Source organism: Populus alba, chromosome 6 (assembly GCF_005239225.2).
Source record: "Populus alba chromosome 6, ASM523922v2, whole genome shotgun sequence".
NCBI classification, from domain to species: domain Eukaryota; kingdom Viridiplantae; phylum Streptophyta; class Magnoliopsida; order Malpighiales; family Salicaceae; genus Populus; species Populus alba.
Genome location: NC_133289.1, coordinates 10,491,948 through 10,512,753, shown reverse-complemented (window position 1 = coordinate 10,512,753; position 20,806 = coordinate 10,491,948). Strand labels below are relative to the sequence as shown.

At 29.2% G+C, this 20,806-nt stretch overlaps 1 protein-coding gene across 1 annotated transcript; it reads right to left on the bottom strand.

The window, feature by feature from the left end:
* Nucleotides 1–12,428: 12,428 nt before the first annotated feature.
* LOC118048327 (heavy metal-associated isoprenylated plant protein 3) lies at nt 12,429–14,377 on the bottom strand. The gene is made up of 5 exons (XM_035057944.2): nt 14,219–14,377; nt 13,976–14,126; nt 13,631–13,869; nt 13,431–13,509; nt 12,429–13,313 (listed from the first exon to the last, which is right to left on the bottom strand). The coding sequence occupies exons 1-5, from the start codon at nt 14,228–14,230 to the stop codon at nt 12,766–12,768; spliced, it is 1,029 nt and encodes a 342-aa protein (XP_034913835.1). The 5' UTR covers nt 14,231–14,377; the 3' UTR covers nt 12,429–12,765.
* Between the last annotated feature and the right edge of the window lie 6,429 nt (nt 14,378–20,806).

Sequence of the window (20,806 nt, the reverse complement as noted above, 5' to 3'; positions counted from 1 at the left end):
TTTTTTTTTTTTCTTTTATCCTAACATCTTTTTAAATGGTGAAACTAATCCTGTTCGAGGTTCGTGATTATTTCTTTTAATACGTATGTTTTCTGGAAATCAAACTTGCATTTTTATCCATGTAAAAATATAATAGTGTCTTAACCGCTAGATCAACTTGGTATTTACTTAATATTTATGAACTGTTTTTGGATGTGATAAAAAAATATTAAATTAATATTTTTTATTATTTTTAATGATTTTTATATATTAATATTAAAAATAAAAAAATTATTCTGATATATTTTAAATTAAAAACATGTTTAAAAACACCATAATAAAATTAATTTTTTAATTTTTCTCCACCTAACCGATCAAAGAACAACTTGAAACTTTGAAAATGCATGTCTTTGGAGGAAAAGCTTGAAAAAGTATCGAAACTTTGAAAATGTATCTTTGAAGGAAAAGCATCTAAATTAAAAGTAATCAAATGCAAATCTTATCCAACGTTAGTAAAAGTCAAAACAAAATCAAAATATATTTCCTCTTCTACAGTCAATATTTCAACTTTCAAAGCTAAAGTTTAATTGTGTTTTTGTAAAACAGATGTTGAACATAAGACCAGGTTGAAACCATACATCAGGCATGGCCGCTACTAAGAACAGGTCAGTCTTGGACTTTTTAATCCATTTCTTTACGTCAATTAAAATCAACTAGTTAATTGCCATGCATTCCAGGGGCAGATCAGATTAACTTTTTAAATACAAAAAAAATTAGTAACATGATTTTTTTTTGATAATATTATTAATTTGAAGAAATAAATTAATTTTGAAATATTTAATTTGTTAACTTAAGTTTTTAATTAAAGCATGCATGAGCTAACTCGATTTAAATTAATTAATTTTATAAGTCTAAATGTAATATTAATGACCAGAAGAAATATAATTTATTTTAAAAAAAATCTTCAAAACAATATTTAAAAAAAAAATATTAAGGCAACATATTAAATCTAACGGTCCATTCACACAACCCAGGTGAGGACTCTTTTAAAATATTTAAAGGATGTTGTTAATAACAATAGTTTAATAGGAGAACTTATAAATAAATTTAAAAAATAATAATTGTTATATTTTTGTTAATTAATGGTGATATATATGAGCCAAAATACAGCCACGATGGGTGTAGTATTATGTTTTTTGTTATTCATATTTATGAAAATTTTTATATTTAATGATTAGTTGAAGTTTTATAAATTTTAAAGTTACTAAAAATTTATATAATTATTAATTTTAAAACTTATAAAATTAATTAAAATACATTTAAATTAATCTGAATACTCATGTTAAAAAAATCATACAGCTAGCACATTGCATTGCCAAAGTCTGGGAATATTAATTTTTCAAAGAAGAAGAATAAAATCAACTAAATTCACCGTGGATTCTCACATAAATTCTAGGATAATGATGTTCTATTTTTTTGTTTAACAATGCCCTTATCAAATTTGAATATTGAACTTTCAAATATAAGATAGTACCGTATTGTTTTTAAAATAATTTTTATTTAAAAATATATCAAATAAGTTTTTTTAAATATTTTTTTTGATATTATTACATTAAAATATTTTAAAAAATTAAAAAAATTAATTTTTAAAAAATAAAAAAATAAGTTTTAACCACAGATACAAACACACTTTTAAAATTAATATTTAATACATTTGTCGTATCACCTTTTTTTCCTGGTAAATAACAAAATCAAGGATGCACCACACACTTATTTGTACAAACATATTTCACATCCTATTGTCGTTTTTAAAAACGTGTACTCATGTGAAGAAAACGGGCAAAGAATTCCTTCTAAAAGCACACGATAGATTGAAAGTGACAGCCACGAAACTTTGAAATATTTGTTGATCGACACTATTACCATAATTGAATTGTCAAAAGTGGACAATAATTCAGAGAATTTAAAGAAATCCTTGTTTCTTGTGAAGTTGAAAAGTTAAAACCAGAGGTGGCGTTTTTCTCGCTTCATCGTGGAAAGATGTTTAAAAATGTAGTAATAATTAATTTTTAAAATATATTTTATTTAAAACATAGGAATAAATTTTTTCTAGGGAAAATTGTTTTTGTCAAGAGGATAGAGGACATGGATGGCATTGACGTAATTGAAGAGAGTGGGTCTAAAGAAGTAGCGTGCAAATTCAAACTCCAACACGGCGCCATGTGTGGATGACGTGGAGTGGGTCCCATAAACACAGAGGTGGAAGGGTACTTTTCATTTCTGTCTGGTGGGCTATCAGAAGGCAAAGTATATTCCAATACCAAACCCTTTTCAAACCCAATATTTCAGCTGTATCCATGGGCATCCATCCATCCATCCATCCATGGTCCATGCATGACATGACCCACCATTAGCATCCATGCCATGGGTCACATGTATCATCTAGCTGAACCTAGAAGAAGAGGCCTACATGTTTGACAAAAGACGAGAGTTGATGATGAGAGTCATAGTCATGGCTGAGTCAGAAATCGAGACCTTATTCATGACTCACCTTCCTCTTGCAATTTGGCTTTTTTGTTTTCATGATGAATAAACGGTGCTGACCAATCCAATTCTCCATTAAATTATATTATCTTCTACTCCTAAGAAGCCATTCCTACTAATTAAAAGGCGAGAAGTAACAACATACAGATCCCCGAGGTGGCTATCTACTTTGTTAGCGGCTGAGTTGGACCGTATCAGTAATCCTGCCTCGTTTCCGCCTTGAATCCCCCCGGGCATGCTTATGCACGTCAAACACGTGCTTTGCCTCACTTGACAAAGATGAGATACCAGTCTTAGTAGCAAAATTGATTCGTTATAAGTTATATTATATTTTATTATTGATAAAAATTTAATTTATTTTCAATATTAATTCATGTAATATTAGATTAATATCTAATATTTGATTTTATGAATCTAAAGTAAAGTTAAAATCCTTGAGACAAAAATATTTTGCAAAAAAAACTTATAAAGTTGTTATAATTATGAGATTTCTATTGTATCAAAGTATTGGTTCTAAGATATTCTTGGTTGATGCTCTCTTAAATACTAAACATTTATTAGAGTAGTAAAGAATAGTACATATTCTGTTTTTTTTTTTTTTATATATATATGAAAAGAAACAATTGTTCTTATAAGCTGAGATATAAGGGATATAAAAACTAATATATAGGTGTTTATCATAAAACAAGTACATTGAATTAACACGCATGAAAATTTCATATGGAGAGATTACATATGTCTATACAAAAGCTCGCGCGACGATTTTCTAAGTGGTTCTTGGATTTAAAATCACTAAATTATCTTATATAAAAAAATATTATACTTTGATTTTGTTATATATTATCTTAATTGAGGTAATGAGAAGGCAGACATTTGATATAATATGAAAGTATTTAAGTGATCAAGAGATGATTTATCATCCTAAGTAAATTAGAAAAAATATTCTATCAATTCTCAAATAGTATTAATTGGGAGATTCTTGGCCAATATGGAATGAGATTTGAAAAAAAATTTCAAATCTTATTTGAACAATCAATGATTATTATATAGAAAACAAAAATGATTTAACATGTCAGACTTACTACATGCTTTAAAGGTTAAGTCAAATCACTAATGACTTTTTTAATATTCAGGGGATCATGACACATTGTTAAACGATACACCTGATATTTTTCTATAAATAGCAAGTTATGCATTTTATTTTTGTGATTATCTGTCAAACATAAACACTATGTAAGTCACAAAATAGAGAGCTAACACTTTAGACATATCCATCCCTCTCTTCTAAATAAGGATTTAAGAGATTTTTTATTGGTAGTTCTTGTGAATTACTGTTAAAGATCGGATAAATGAACGACTTGTGGTTTGTGACAATATATCTTTTAAATAAATATTCAAAGCTGAAGAAGATTAGATTTTCAAATAATAAATTTATAAACAATTATATATAGATCTATCTAAAAAGATATTAAACTTTTTTAAATAATTTTATTTTTTTTATTTTTACCGCATGCATGGCATTTGAGAACCCAACAAATACAACATATGGTATGGGCACTAGATGCCATGACATTTATACTTTCGGGAATCGTGGGAGCTCTGTCTCCCTTGACTCATCCAAGAATACCATGCATGGGCACTTTGATTCCATATAGGAATTTAAAACGTATGATTATATAATTGAACACACGCATGTAGGTAAAATTTTCAATGTGTATATATATATTGAAAATAGATTAGATTGTGATCGGTGGTTAGTTAATTACTCTACGAGAGTAAATGAAATTTCGAGGAAGTAGTAATCAATAAGGATATATTAATTTAATTAGTTATAAGAGAACAGGGAGATCAATATCCGATAATAAAGAATGAGAAAAACCTTACTTTAGTTTCTTGCCCATATATTTATTGCTTATCAATTGTACCCCGGAACCTCTAAATTTTATTAATTAAGTCTCAAATTTTTTTAAATTTCTAAATTTTGGTTTTGTCAATTTCTTTTATTTATTTAAGCTCATGGCACATATTTTATTTACTAAAATGTAAATTAAAAAAAGATAAAAAAAAAACTAATAATCAATAAGATTTTAGTATGAAGTGCAAACTTTCTTCTCTAATACAATAAGAAACATTTACAAGAAGACATGATTGTGAATTTCTATGAAACATTTAGGGTTTAATTGATAATATATATAGGTTTAAGACTAAATTGAGATTTTTTAAAAAATATATATTAACCTTGATTTTCCCATAGAGTGCTGTCCTTTTTTTCTTGTTATGAACCGAAAATTAAAAAGCAAAAAGAGTAATGGTGATCTCAACTCACATCGCATCAAATATTTATGTGATATAAATTATAGTTATTAAATGTGGTATAATCTAGCTTGGTTGATTCACTTAAAAAATTCTTGATTTAGAGTTTAATGCAAGCCATGCTTTAATTTAAATAGAAAAAGACATGATTTTATACAAACCTAATTGATTTAATAGGTTGATTCATCACTAGATCAACCTGGTCAATTCTAGTTAAAACATGATCCATACATGCATTTCTTTAATTTGAAGATCCGGCTAAAAATGCATGCATTTCTTTTAGTGCTGCATGGAAAGGACCGGTCCCTTCGAGTTGAAGTATTTTGTTGGGTGGCTATATTTAATAAAAGGCGTGTTGAGTAGAAAAAGGCATTATTGAAGTTGATGATGATGCAATGTGTGCAATATGATCATGCACCTCCTCCTCATTCATTGTAAAAAAACATTGAAGCATGAATCTGGGCTAAGTTTATAGATTGGTGGGGTTTTTCTTGCTGTTGTTCGGGAAGCATGCCATCATATATCTTGTTCAAGAAATATTTGGATACAATCTTCTCTCTAACCCTAACCAGGCTATCTGTGTGGATCAAAGCAATGTTTTCTGATTTTTTTTGCCGTGTTCTTGATTTATAACTACTCTCTGCAGATGAACTGGTTATTCATTGTCTGGTCGTTTGCTGGTTCAGATTAATGTTGCATTCTGAAACTCTGCTGGTAAGTTGGTCGTTTGCTGTTCATCCCATTTGGCATCACCTCGGTAATTTAGCTTAGAAGAATGGTAGCGTAACTACAACATTTAATATTGTTACCGAGAGGTCGGTGTGAGATTATATTATTTAATTAATTGATTAATTATGAGCAGACGCAAATTAAGTTACTTGTCACACAAGGGTATTGTAATTATTTTCCGTCGGTGCAATAGAACATACACTGGTTTACCTGCACTGATAGTTGCTTCCATGACCAGCAAGTTACTATTACAAATTAAACCTTAATTTATGGCACCATGATTTGTTCGAGGTTTCTCGAATACTCCCCTGATCTATTCATGTGGCGGTTTCCCCTTGCCCCTTGTTTTATATATATATATATATAGGCCAAGACCAAAGCACTATCCCTGAGGATCAGAGACGAACAGCCGTGAAGCTAAATCTAGCGAGCCCACAGTGTCAAAACAGTTTTTTTCCCACATGATTTTAGAGTATAATATAATATATGCTCATGGCTTCGGTTCGCCCTCTTTTATATATATGATCCAAGGCTAGTGGTGGCTCTGTTGTTTTATAATGAATTATGTTATATTAATAGTATTCAAGATGCACTACGGAGCCCATGGTAGAGATTGTCAATAAAAGATCAATGATCAAATTAGTGGTGGCTCACGGTTGGAGAGCTTTCACCTCACCCCCGTTGGCCCCGCAAGTAAGAGAAGTGTGTGTGTGATGAATATGGAGGCTTTTAATCTATTTTTTATTAGCCTAACAAGGTTATTAAGAAAATGATAGCCGGTGACATTAATTATCTTTTCCGATGGCCGCATTTTCCTTCCCAGTGCTGTAGCAGCGTAGTATTCGTGTAATATTTGGACCGAAGTGTGACCTCATTTTGCAATGCGACAAGAAGCCCGCGTCTGTTGGCCTTCTAGATACTTTCCAAGTGTCCCTCCCACTCGTGACCACTGACCAAAGCCCTGACGTGGAATCCAAATGTAACAGAGCTCAGTCTTGGTTTCAAAACGTACCTGGAGGTGGTCGGGGCTTGATTTATTATTATTACAGCGCATGCAATATTGCCATCGACGGCGAAGAAAACCATGTCACATTTAATTTACACGACTGGTGCATTTGCACTGTGGAAGTATCATCTATATCAGACGATATTGTGAGAGCCGAAAATAATTTTTTCCAGACGCGGGCTTCCTGAAAATACAGACTATTACTAAAGAAGCTAAAAATCAGGGAAAAAATACAATGAGAAAAAATAATTTCATAATAACTTCAATTTGTAAATTAAGATGGGTTACTTGTTGTTCATTAATTATTTAACTGTCGTTGGCTTCATTTGTCACCCTGTATGTATCATTAAACTATTTTATTATTATTTAATTACTCTTATCCTTAAAACGTAATATAGCCTTATTGAATAAGATATTTTGTCATAATATATGGTTTTAGGCTCCAGGAGTTTCTTGAGGGCGACTATTGATTTTGTTTTCAACTAATGATGTCATTTTAATTAGCAGTGAGCTCTCCCAGAAGGTATCTTAGCCTTTGGTGATTTTTATACGTACTTTACTCTATCAATTGTATTTTTTTTATTCGATTAAATTGAATTATATAATTTATTTGAGTGCCGATGAAGCCATTTTGTGAAAGCCCCCCCTGGCCCCCTCTCCAATCACATCCAGCTTTTTGTTGAAGAAAAGGGGGTGCCTTTCTTATCGTCTCAACGATTGGCTAATTCATTGTCTCCTTTCAACTATAATCATTAAAAAAGGTGGAAGACATACGTATTTATAGCCACTAGGAAATTCCCCCCTGCAATTATTTAATTAGTGACTGTAATCTGTCAATCGTATATGTTCCTGTCAAATAGATAAAAAAGAAAACCCGTGAAGTCATGAATTATCTTCTATAGTTAAGAAGTTGTTTTTTATAATGTAATAAAATAATATTTTTTTATTTTTAATATTAACGCCGTTAAAACAATTAAAAAATAATTTTAAAAAAAGTTAAAGCTCTCCGGAGCAAACTCTAAACATGATTTCATTTTCTTATGAATAAATGCCCTAAAATCTCTCCTTTTTTTTATGCCTCGGTTGCTTTCGGCCTCGAACTTGCACGAGTGTGTCTATCAAACAATATAGTAATGCAGAGTCAATGGTTAATCTCTTGGACTCAGTTATACCTATAGCTAGATACGTGCACCGTGTGAAGAGACGCAAAGAATCGGAGACTTGCACGCTTGTGACACGAGGGACGATTTGTTTTTTAATATATAGTCTCTGAAAAGAGGAGGGAGTACGCTAGCTGAAAACGTTTTCCTTGAAATCAAATCTTACTTCTTTCCATCATCATATAGAGACCCTTGAACAGATATTCTAAAAAATAATAAAGCAATTTTAGAGGGCAAAGCGTATTTCTTTTCTTAACTTCTTAATTCAATCCTTGAAATCAAGTGATATGGGATATGCACTCTTAAAATTATACCAAAAGAGAATTAAACCTCGATTAATATGTAGGTGGAAAAAAAATATATGCATAACAGATTCCACTTACATATACAATAGCAAAAATATTTACCAGCATAGATAAAATTAAAAGGTTCTTTGAAACTACATTTCAATAAATTTTAAATTTATTTATTTTTTTATTATTTCTTCTTACAATCAATTTGTCGATGTTCTTATTAAGTCGCTTTCTATTATTTTGTTTACTGCTTTTCGATTCAAGTTTCATATCAATTCTTCACCCTCAACTTGAGAGGACATATTATAGAATGTACGCTATATAGAAAATACTAGTTACATGCCCCGCGCGATGCCGCGGATCAATTATTTTTTGCATTTAAAAAATAATCAAGATCTAAAAGTGTTAGGTTTTTTTGCAAAGTTATACCCAAAAGTCTTAGGTTTGGTTGCAACGCCTAACCCAAGAGTAATATTTATAATATTAATAATAACATTAAACTTGGGTTAACTCTTAACATAAAAGTGTCTGGACTGCAATACCAGACCCAATAGTATTGGACGTGGATCTGACTGTAAAGTCGTGTCATAAAAGTGTGATAATTAAATAGATTAATTAAAAAGAAAAAAACCAACATGAAGAAAAAACACTAATGAAGAAAAGGAAAAAAAAATGAATTAATTGGGTTAACCCTTCAAATCAGGTTAACCCATCATACCTTGAATTCACATCGTGAAAGTTTGATAATTAAAAAGAAAAAAAAAACAAATTAATGGGTTAACCTAGAATTAACTGGGCTAACTCGTCAAATCAGGTTAACATGTCAAACTCGGAATCCATGTCATGAAAGTTTGATAACTAAATAGAAAAAAAATTTAACATCAACAATTTAAATTAAACGAAAAAAATTAATTTAAAAGAAAAAAAAGGCAAAAAAAAAATTACAGGTTAACTCCTCAAACCAAGTTAACCCGTTAAACCCTGGATCCGTGTCATAAATGTCTGTTAACTAAAAAAAAAAAATGAACATTAACAAACTGAACTAAATGAAAAAATTAATTAAAAAAAAAAAATCCGAGTTAACTCGTCAAATCATATTAACCCGTTAAATCTAGGATCTGTGTCATGAAAGTCTGATAACTAAATAAAATTTAACATTAACAAACTAAATTAAACAAAAAAATTATGAAAATAAAAATAAATAAAAAAATTGACGGGTCAACCCACAATTAACTGGGTTCACCTGTGAAACTAGGTTAACCCGTGAAACAGGTGAACCCGTGAAACTCGGGATATGTGTCTTGAAAGTCTAATAACTAAATAGAAAGAAATTTAACATTAACAAACTAAACTAAACAAAAAAAGTTAATTGAAAAGAATAAAAAGCAAAAAAAAAAATAATTAAAAAGAAAAAAAATATAGGTTAACCCGTTAAATTCGGAAAACGTGTAATGAAAGTTCGATAACTAAATAAAAAAATCAACATTAATAAATTAAATTAAACAAAAAAATTTTGTTAAAAGAAAAAAAACAAAGAAAGAAGCAAAAAAAATAAAATTCTCAGAAGGCATAAGAAAACAGCTAAAAAAAAAAACATTAAGCAAAAGAGATAGTGTTTTACTGTGGACTACATTGTGCAGTCCATGGTAAAACCCTGATCCCTTTTAGCTATTTATAATTATAGTCATGCTTTTGTGTTGTAATCGCCACCATTACTATTGTATATTGCCTCTTTTTTCATTTTTTTTTTTTTATCGTTTAGCAATATTGATTTGAAAGATAATTTTAAAAAATAAAAAATATATTATTTTAATATATTTTTAATAAAAAATATTCTAAAAAACAATCATTATATCACTCTAAATCACCCCCTACAAAGGTTGTATAAGAATGTTATACAACTATAAATATAGGCTGCCAAAAACTTTGAAAACGAGATCCACATAATCTCTCTCTCTCAGGATAATGTAGTTTGGTACATAAATTGAAGTTGAAGACATTAAAAAACAAATAACTATGCAAGCGGGTGGCTTAATTCTCTTGGTGGTGTAGCCTTTATCGCGGTGGAAAAGGCATATGCTAAACTTCTCGCCTATTGGATGACTTAAACGTCAACTTGCGTGAAATAATTGAGCAGTTGAAGATTATGCATGAAGCTCATTAACTATATGCAATGTGGTCATATATTAGTTAATTTGCACTTTCGCTACACGTAGGGACCAATATTTTTAAAGCAAAGACTTAGAGAATTACTTAGAATTTGTATTAAACTTCAAATATAGTTATTTAAAAAATATCAAAATTTTTAAATATTAACATATCTATTGTTCATCTTAGGAAACACAATATTTTTAAATGATTTATCATTTAAAAAAAATATTTTATTACTATCAAAGCAAAATAAATAAAATATTAAATTAGTATGTCTTTATTTTATGTGCGGTTGAAAGCAAAAAAAATTCATAAATGTAATAAATCATGTTGAAAATCTATTTAAAAATTTTAAGAATAGAAAAACGATTTGAATCATATTCTCATGAATAATTTATTCATAGTATTATTATTTTTATATCAAATACATGATAATTCAAAATAAAATTATTAAGATTCAAATAAAAATTTATAATAGTATAAATGAACCATGTAAAAACTAGAGGGCAAGTGAATTTAATAAAAAACAATCTAGTTGGCACAAAAAGGGATAAAAAGGATAGCAAAGGTAATGCCCAATTTTTTTTTTTTTTCCAAGTTATCGTGGTTTTTTTAAAATTTTATTTTATGTATAAATTATTATTATCAACTTTTTTTTTATCAGTTAATTAAAATAAAACCAACTTATTAAGTGTAGTCACGATTATAACTCGAGTAAATTTTATTTTATTTTTAATTTAAAACATGCTTTTAGTGCCTAGACATTGTTTTTTCCATCCACAACACGGAGTGGTCCCATATCTAGTAACATATACCAAAACATCTAGGATATTTATTGTAGCAATATTTTTATCCTTAATTTTTTTTTTCTAATTATATCCTTATATGTCCTAATTAATGTCCAATTTTTTAGAATTTGTTAAGTATAAAAAAAATAAAAAACCATAAGAGACCAAAGATAAAAACTATATATTTTTTAAATTATCTTATGTTTTATTTTAAAAACAATTCTTTTGGTTATGCTTTTTTTATTTTTTATAACAACTGTTTTTTTATTATTATTATTGTGCTGAGTGGTTAGAGCTGACTTTAAATTTTGACAAGGCGTGGGTTCAATTCATGCTTTCAATATTTAGCAAATTTGATTTTTTCACGGTTTAATTTTTTTATATATATAAGAGAAAAGGGATCCTTTAGTTAAGGAATTCGTTAGGAAATTTATTTTTCCTTACTATGATTGCCTTTTCCTTTATTAATTGGAATCTTTGTGTTTTTTTAAAACAACAATTCCTACTTAAAACATGTTTATTCAATAAAAAATAATATAATTTTAATTGTACCGTAAATATGACCGGCTCCTTGCCTCTAATAAAAGATATGTCACTAATTACTTTGTTAATGTTGTATTAGTTACTTGATTTGAATTTAATTAATTAAATTGATATGCTTGTTTTTTATATACTATCTCATTAAAGATACAGATTTTAAAACAAAATAATTTAGAGGGTGAGAAGAAAGGAATTTTAATTGTTTTCAATCATTTATTTTTAGAAAGGTTTTAAAATATTTACACAAGAATAAAATTTTATTATCAAACAGTACGGAACAAAATTAAGTTTTGCATTTTGCAATAAAGTGGCAGAACTTCTCAAGATGCTATGTACTAATATAGGAGAGATATTAGGACTTACTTTTACTCAATCAACTTTAATTATTAATTAAAAAAATTAGGACTTAGAAAGAGAATTGCGGTAGAGATTTTATTTTTACCCGTTAGAAAAAAAAAATTGTGTAAAAAAAAAACCAAAAAAGGACGCACATGTTTTGGTTTTTTTTTTGGCTCGACCTGAAAGGTACCATGGGTCATCCTTCAATTTTCTTACTTAAAAATGAAATAAAATTCTCGTTACCTGACCTAGATATAAGAAATTGACACCCCAACAGCTCTTCCCTTTAAGAGAACAATTCCCGTTTGGACTGCCATCTCAGGTGACCATACTACACCAGCTAAGCACTGTACTTTTCGAATTTTGTTCGTGCTATCGCAGAAACGAAGGCGTATTTACTGCATGACGTTAACCTCAGGAAGGCTGCATATCGTCTTTTGTTGAGGTTAATTTTAAAAAATATATATTTGTAGTAACAAACCAGAATTAAACTAATTTTATCATTTAAAAAAGTAAAAAAAATATCGAGAAAAAAAAATTGAGACTCGGGCCTCCCAAAGAGTAACGAGTCTTTGCAAGAAGGAAAAAAAGCCAAAATGATTATTGCACATAATATTTATTATTTATTTAGGGGTTGCAATAACAAATGCTTACATCGATTGGATGGATAAAGGAAATAACAAATAAAAAGACAAAAAAACTAGCAACTTAACCGGCTTTACAGGTCCAGCCGGCCTCCTGTTCATCATCTCTAATTAGTTTCTCCTAAGCTAAGCCAACCACATGGATAATTCCAAAATTAACTCTACTAATCCTCTATAAGTATTTCTTGTATTTACTTTTCCCTTCCTAAAGCTCATGTACATTTTCGTACTTCTCTTATGGCATATGTTGCATCCACCCCCCCCTGACCGATCAACCAATCACATGATAGAACATGCATTGGGATTCTCGTCACTGAATATCTGAGGTGCATGGGGATCGTGATGGTCCAGCAGATAACCGTAATTTCCTCCCATCCCTGGTTGATTTCCTCCCATCCCTGGTTGATTCATCGCATAGTAACCTTGTTGGTTGGAGTTGTACTGATGATCATAATGATTATTGTAACTTTCCACCACATGATTTTGACCGAACACCCCATCAAACCAGTAAGTAGGTGCTGGAGCTGGATATCCAGAATACTCCATCTTGCTCACCTCCACCTTAGCACCAGCAGCCTCCTCCTTCTTCCCTCCATCCCCTTCTTTCTTCTTATCTTCACCTTTCGCTTCCCCCCCTTTCTCCTTCTTCTCGCCGCCACCATCAGCGGGGGCCGCTTTGTCTTTCTTCTCTTCCTCCTTTTTCGGAGGAACCACCTCCACTGCTCTCCTTAGTTTCTCTTTTAGGTACGGTGCCAAGTCCTTCACGTCCATTGTTCCCTTCACCGTGACCAGATCCTTCGCCGCGTCCACAGTAACGCTGCCCACACCTGTTTTTAATTAGCCACGTCAGCCATCTATTCTTTACTATTTTGCCACCGACTTTTAATATTCAGATTTAATATGTTAGTTAGATCTAATAATCAAACGTATAATTAACTAATTACCTTTGATTTTGGAGATGATTTTCTTTATTTTTGAAATGCAACCTTCACAGTGTAGCCTGATTTTCAAAACGACGGTACTCTGCAACCACCAAGAGTTATTAAAAATTAGTTAAAAAATAATAACAATAGAAAACAAAAGGATAATCAACTTCTATATTCACGATTAAATCTTAGTAGCAGTAATTTACTTATTTATTTACCTCTGGAGGTGGTTTTTTCGCTTCTTCCTTCTTACCCTCCGGTTTCTTTTCGGGTTTCTCATCGGCCTTTTTATCGCCGCCACCAGCAGCGGCACCATCGTCCTTCTTAGGTTGGGGAGAGATAATCTCGACTTTCCTCTTGGTCTTCTCTTCAAGCCTGGCTTTGATTTTTGCTGGGTCCACTTTCCCCGTCACCGTTAGTTTGTTGCCGGCACAATCTGTCTTCAAACCTTCCACGCCTGAATAAACCCACAAAAACATCGTCTTAGCAACCGGAAAATCAAACTCAGATAAATGAATTCTTAGATTCCTAAATGTTAGTTGCTATAAATAAATAAAAATCACCTTCTAAATATTTAACGGCGTGTCTAATTTTCTTGGCACAGCCTTCACAATGCATGTCCAGCTTGTAAACGGAAATAACTTTGGCCTCATCTTTCTTTTCACCAGCATCAGCAGCGGGCTTCTTCTCGGCTTCAGCTTTCGCACCCTCTTTCTGCTCGAAACAACAAATTAAGCCAAATTAAGCAAAGGAATATATTAAAATTGAAGAACGGAGAGTGAGTGAGCTAGTGGGTTTTAACTAACCTCGGCACCCATCAAGGTTTTTTTCTCTTTTTCACTGGCAACTCGTTGTTGGTTATTGGAATTGTTTTTGAAGATGTAAATTGGAGGCAAACACGGCGAATATATAGAGCGGAGAAAAGGGGTAGGTTGGTGAACGGATGCGAAACAAGAGGATGGGTTATGTATATTTATGGATGGTGATGATGGTATTTTGATGAATGATGGATGATGATGGGACTTTTAGAATGAGGTCCGCACTGGTGGGCGAGGAGAGAGAGAAATGAGTTTTATGGTTTGTGCCGACTTGGTGGACAAAACAATTGTCTAGAAACGACGGCATTCGTGACGAATCATCTGGCTTTTTACTTGACCATGACGGGTCATTTAAAACGACTCGATTATCGTCGGACAGGTGGTGGTGGTGTTGGTAAGTTGTGTGAGAGGAAAATGGGAATTGCTGGTTGTTACAGTGCCAGAAAAGTTGTGCGTTTGCAGTGGTTGGCACAATCAATTTTTTTCTTTTCTTTTTGCATTTTCAAAATATTTTTAAAAGAATTTAATTTTTTTTATTTTTTTTTCAAATCAATATTTTTTAATATTTTATATTATTTTGATGTGCTGATAACAAAAATAATTTTTAAAAAATAAATTTTAATTTATTACTAAATAAAAAATATTTTTAAAAAACAACTAAAATCATACTCCAAATATAAATACGTCTTTAAATTTTTCTTGACGCTGTGAATACCAAGTCACCTTGTTGTGGAATTTGAATTAATGACCTGAGCTGTCTGTGTAATTTTAGTGGATTGGAGGGTGTTTGGGAGTGTGGTAGCGGTTGATTTTCAAAGAGCTTTTCGTGTTGAAAAGCATGCCAATAATATTTTTTTATTTTTTAAAAATCATTTTTAATATCAGCACATCAAAATGATCCAGAAAGTACAAACCGAACTCAATTTTAGCAAAAAAAAAAAAATTGAATTTTTGCAAAAAGTTATTTGAACCGCAGTGCCAAACAGCTTCTTAATAACAGTCAAATACAAATACTGATGTACAAGTCTTGAAATTCTTCCTTGGTTTAAATAATAATTATATGATTAAAAAACCTAGTAACAGGTAAATAATTTGATATCGTAAAACTTTTAATTTTTTTTTTCTTGAAATAAGTTGGATTTGGTACAAATGTCATGTTACTGCCTGTTCAAAACTTGACCCTCTCCCAATTATCTTTTCTTCATGCTCATGTCGAGTTCAGCCGGTGATTAAACCGGAATTTTAATGTGATGATATTAAAAATAAATTTTAAAAAATAAAAAAATATATTATTTTAATATATTTTTAAATAAAAAATATTCTGAAAAAAAACATTTATTATTGCTCCAAATACATTTTAAAAAGTTTGTTTGTTTTTACGTTTTAAAAATATTTTTAAAAAAAATTAATATATTTTCATTAATTTAATTTTTTATATTTTTAAATTGTTATGATATATTAACGTAAAAAATAATTTTTATATTATTTTAATAAAAAAATACTCTTAAAAATAATGCTATCACAAGACTACACGTCTCTTAATCTAAGTGATCAGCTCTAATTTTAAGGGGCACGAGATCCAACTGATTTGTTAAAATACAAGCAAAGCTTGGAAAAGGCGTGGAGCTTTTGATTTTGGCCCTAGACATATCAGCATCTTCGAGGCCATGCCGCAAGGCTTGCAAGGTGGCAGCGCGCCTTGAGGCAACAATAATTGTTTAAGGACAAAAGAATGCCAAAATTATTATTACATCGACGAAAGAAAGGCAGAAACTCTTTCTTATCCAAAGTGGCTTTCAATTTCAAACCCTTTATCGAGCCACTGTCAAATCTTCAAGGGCACTGCATTTGACTTTGCTAAGGGTAAATCGAAATGGCCTCCCATGGTTTTAGACCTCTGATTCCATTGCAAGAAATATCGTTGGCCACTGTACATGAGTCAACATCAATCCTCGTGCGATGCCTTCCTCGGACTCTTATTTATAAATTATTTTACTTGTTATTGTTTTTAAAATAATTTTGATATTAATATGTTAAAATAATTTAAAAAAAATATTAATTTAAAAAATTAAATTTTTTTAAAAATATTTTTTAAACGCAGAAATAAAGCTTTAGAAGTCGAAACTTAATTGAAATTGTATTTTTTTATTGATTTAATTTTTTTATTATTTTAATATGTTAGGTTAAAAATATTTACAATATATATATATATATATATATATATATATATTTTTTTTTTTGAAATAAAAATACCTTCTTATTTATACAAAAATGACATTTCAATTGGACCATGCATATTTAATACTTTATGCTATCAAATAAAAAACAAGAATGAGTATCTCATGGATTATGAGGAAAAATAAAGAAGGAACGAGGATCTCATGCCCAGATCTCAATTTACATGTCGAGGGAAGAAATTTCCAAGAAATATCGTGGGCTGACTAACAAATTCCAAACATCATGCATGCATACAATGCACTTATCAGTCTTTGGAAATTGTATACACACGTTTGTATGAAAGGTGCATGTGATAATACAAAAGAATATTTGGAAATGCAGTCCAGATCATGTTTTAAATGAAAAAACACATTAAATCATTATTATTAACTAATTTCAAACAAGCTCATAGAAAACGCTTGTTTTTTATTTATAACATTCTACTTTTTCAATTGATTTTAACATGAAAAATATTAAATTTATGTTTTTTAAATATTTTTGTATAGATTTGATGTGTTGATATCAAAAATAAAAAATATATTTATTTTAATTTATTTTCAATTAAAAAGTACTTTACACTGCAATACCAAACATATACTTAGTGATTTTGAGGTTCTTTCACAATACCCGCCACCTGAAATTTTTATATATATATATATAGAGAGAGAGAGGGGGGGGGTAAATACATTCTTAGATTCGTTTTGTATAAAAGTCTATTGGATATGTCGTGAAAGACATCTCGATAATTATAATCATTTTAGAATTTATAGGATGAAATTGAAAATAATAATCGTTACCTAATTTTATAGTAGTTATAAATCTTAATTAGCCTTTAGAGTTATAAATAAATGAGATGAAAGATAGTTATATATATTTTATATAAGATACGCTACATTATGTTTGTTTTTTCATTATAAAAATATTTGTAGTGCTTGTCAAGTTTACCTAAAATAGTAAATGTGTATAGAGATTGTTAATCCTAAGACAGTGATATGAGATACGAGTTTGACAATAAAAGTCAATTTTTATTTTTAAAATACAAGCATCAGACCCGAAAAAATTATAAATTAGACTTCAAATCCATTATATTTTATTGAATCTAAAATAAGCCTAAAGATCCTCGCTCACACTCAAAGGACTTTGGTGATGTTACATCGAACTAACCTATGTTTACTTGCAATGATGGAGTAACATCTTAATGCATGAAAAATTATAAAAAAAAATTTGCACATGTTAATACGGAAAAAAAAAATACAAAGAGATGCAAAAACATAATTCATATGGTATATTTTTTTTTAAAAAAAAAAAAAATATTGCCACCTTGAAAGAGACTCCACTAATAGGATAATGATTTACTATATGTTAAAAAAGCAAACAAAAATAATATTTGTCAAAAACACCCATCAACTCACCAGCTAAACTTGCAATTTAGAAAGCAATATGCATATATAACTTTTAAAAGGACGACAATTGTTTTTATACTTTCAAAGAATAGAACCTCATTTAAAGATCATACAACCCTTTAGTTCAATATAAATCATATCAAGCAAATTATACAAAAAAATATTTTTTGTCTTTTGTTTTTTTGTCTTTGGTATCTTAGTGAATTTTATCTAGCTTTTCTCTTATTGAATTTCTCTAGTATCTTTTTTTTTTCTTGATTGCCTGGTCTATTTACATGTCATTCTCACTTATCTTTTCACCTATTTTGATTACTCATCTCCACATTTTCTTATCTTTCTATCTCATTATCCTTCTATCAATTTATATCACAATTGTTATAGAAAGAGATTCGAACTCTTACACCTTTTTTTATCCTTGTTTCTCTGCTTACTAGCCGTGCACTCTTATTTTTTTGTTTCAAACATGAGATATAAACCGGTTACGACATGATACATGATAAAAAAAAAAAAAAAAGATAAACCAGCCTTGATGGTTGTGTTTCACCCCAAGGTCATGCTATTGTTTTTGTAAGATAAGACAAAATAGGATAAACTAGCCTAGATGCTAGTGTTTCGTTGCAAGGTCATGCTATTTTTTTTAATATAAAAAATGATGTTCAGATGCCGAAATGGGGTAAAACAATTACATAAAAAACCAATCATGACAAACCTATAACCAAACTAATCAGGTCCTAGTCAGCCCAAGATATCTCACCAAACTCGCAGCCTAGTTCATATTATTGGAATAACGGTATAAAAAAATAAAGTAGATTATAAAGCCCTTTTATATATAAAAAAAGTCATATTAACTTTTTAAAACTCGTGACTCACGTCACTAGACCTAAGACATCTAATCTAGACAAATCATGAAGTTCAATTCTCAATTAATAAATTATTAAAGGGTAAAATTGAAAAAAGAATTTCAATTATATAAAAAGATTTTAAAAATAACACTTAAAAAAAAGAGGATTAAAATTAAAATAAAAAAAAAAATTTATATTTGATTAAATGGTGAAATTGAAAAGAAAAATCAATTTAGTAAAAGGATAAAAAATAAAAGAATGAGGGTCAAAATTAACATTAAAAAATATAAAAAAATTTTGATTGAAGGGTGAAATTGAAAATAATTATAACTTTTACAGAGAGCCAAGAAAAAAAAAATAGAAATCAAAACAATAAGGACCAAAATGAAAAACATAGTATCATCAATTTGAATTGAATGATGAAATTAAAAACTAATAGAACATTTACAAAAGATTCAAGGAAAAACAAATCCAAAGAATAAAGAAAAAATTGAAAAATATAATATTTAATAAATTAGGACTGAAATGATGAAATTGAAAACATATAAAACTTTTACAAAAGAGCTGAGATAAAAAAATAAAAACTGAAGTTGAAATATCAATAACCACAAGGGCAAAGTTATAAGTTTTAGGGGTTGAGAAAGAAAAGAAGGGTATTTTTAAACATCAAAAGGCGTCGCACGTGTTGCTCGAAAGCTTGGGGCGCTTCCAAACATGCCCGTCCTTTTTGTCTTTCTTTCTATTTAGTCATATACCAAAGTGTCATTGAGCTAGGTTTATAATTAACAAAAAAAAATTCATTGTGAAAAGACCGAGAAGCCCTTTGTCTCCAAGTTTTTTTTCTTCCTATAAAAGTATTTTCATCGTTTCAATAAGTATTTTAATTATTTATTATTTTTATATTATAATAATGAAAAGGTATTATGAAAATACTAAAATGCCCCTTGATGTTATGTTTTTTTTTTTTTTCCTTCTAAATATATTTTAGCCGTTTCGTTGTGTAATTAATATGAAAAAAACTTATTTTTTCTCCATAAATTTTATAATAACAAATAGGTCATATGAAAAAAATTTATTACACTTGATAACATGTAAGTTCTTGAAAGAAAACGTGAAAAAATTATTAAATTGTTCCAATAAACAGTATGATGAGTTTGGAGTTAGAATACTTTTATGCTGGAAATTATATCTTTTTAATAAAGTTCAAGTCTTGAACGGATTTTGCATGTCTGCAAGAAAAATATATTTTCTTGAAATCTTGTCAAGATTGGAATCTTAAATCATGTTTGATGAACACAAAAGGGAGGAAAGAAAATGAGGAACAAGGAAAAGTATTTTCATTTTAAAAAAATTATTATTCATCACTTGATATAAAATATAAACATGATTAAAATAAAATTATTCAAAAAAAAACTATTAATTAACATATTTTTTTTATAAAACCTCAAAAGTGAAAAGCCCAAAACCCTATATACCCCATGCATCAATAATATTTTATTTATTGTTTATACGGCGAGAAGATGAAGAGTTGAGATTTGGCTCCTCCGTTTGTTTGCAGGAAAGTGAATTCCTTTTGGAAAGTGAATTCCGGGAAAAGTGAATTCCTGGAAAGTGAATTCCGGGAAAGTATTTTCCGATGTTTGGTAGTGTTATGGAAAATAAACTGGAAAACACTTTCCAGTGTTTGGTTATGTCATGGAAAATGAGCTGGAAAATAACTTATTAATATTTTATTTTTCTCAAGTTTATTAAAATAATGAGGAACAAATCTTACAAATTAAAAAGTTGAATGATAATGAAATTGAAAAAAATATATAATTTAATAAATTATCTCAAATAAAACAAATAATAATCAAAATAATAGGGATCAAATGTAAAAAATTAAAAAAAAATGAAAAATGAAGAAATTAAAATAATAATAATCAACATTTCATAAATTATTTCAAATAAAATAAGTAACAGTCAAAAGAATGAGGATCAAATTTGATAAATAAAAAATTTCAATAAAAAAATGATAAGAAAAAAGCAAATAGCAATTATAAAAATAAGGACCAAAGTTAATATAAAAATAAAATTTTAAGAGATGAAATTGAAAAAATAAATATTCAAAACAA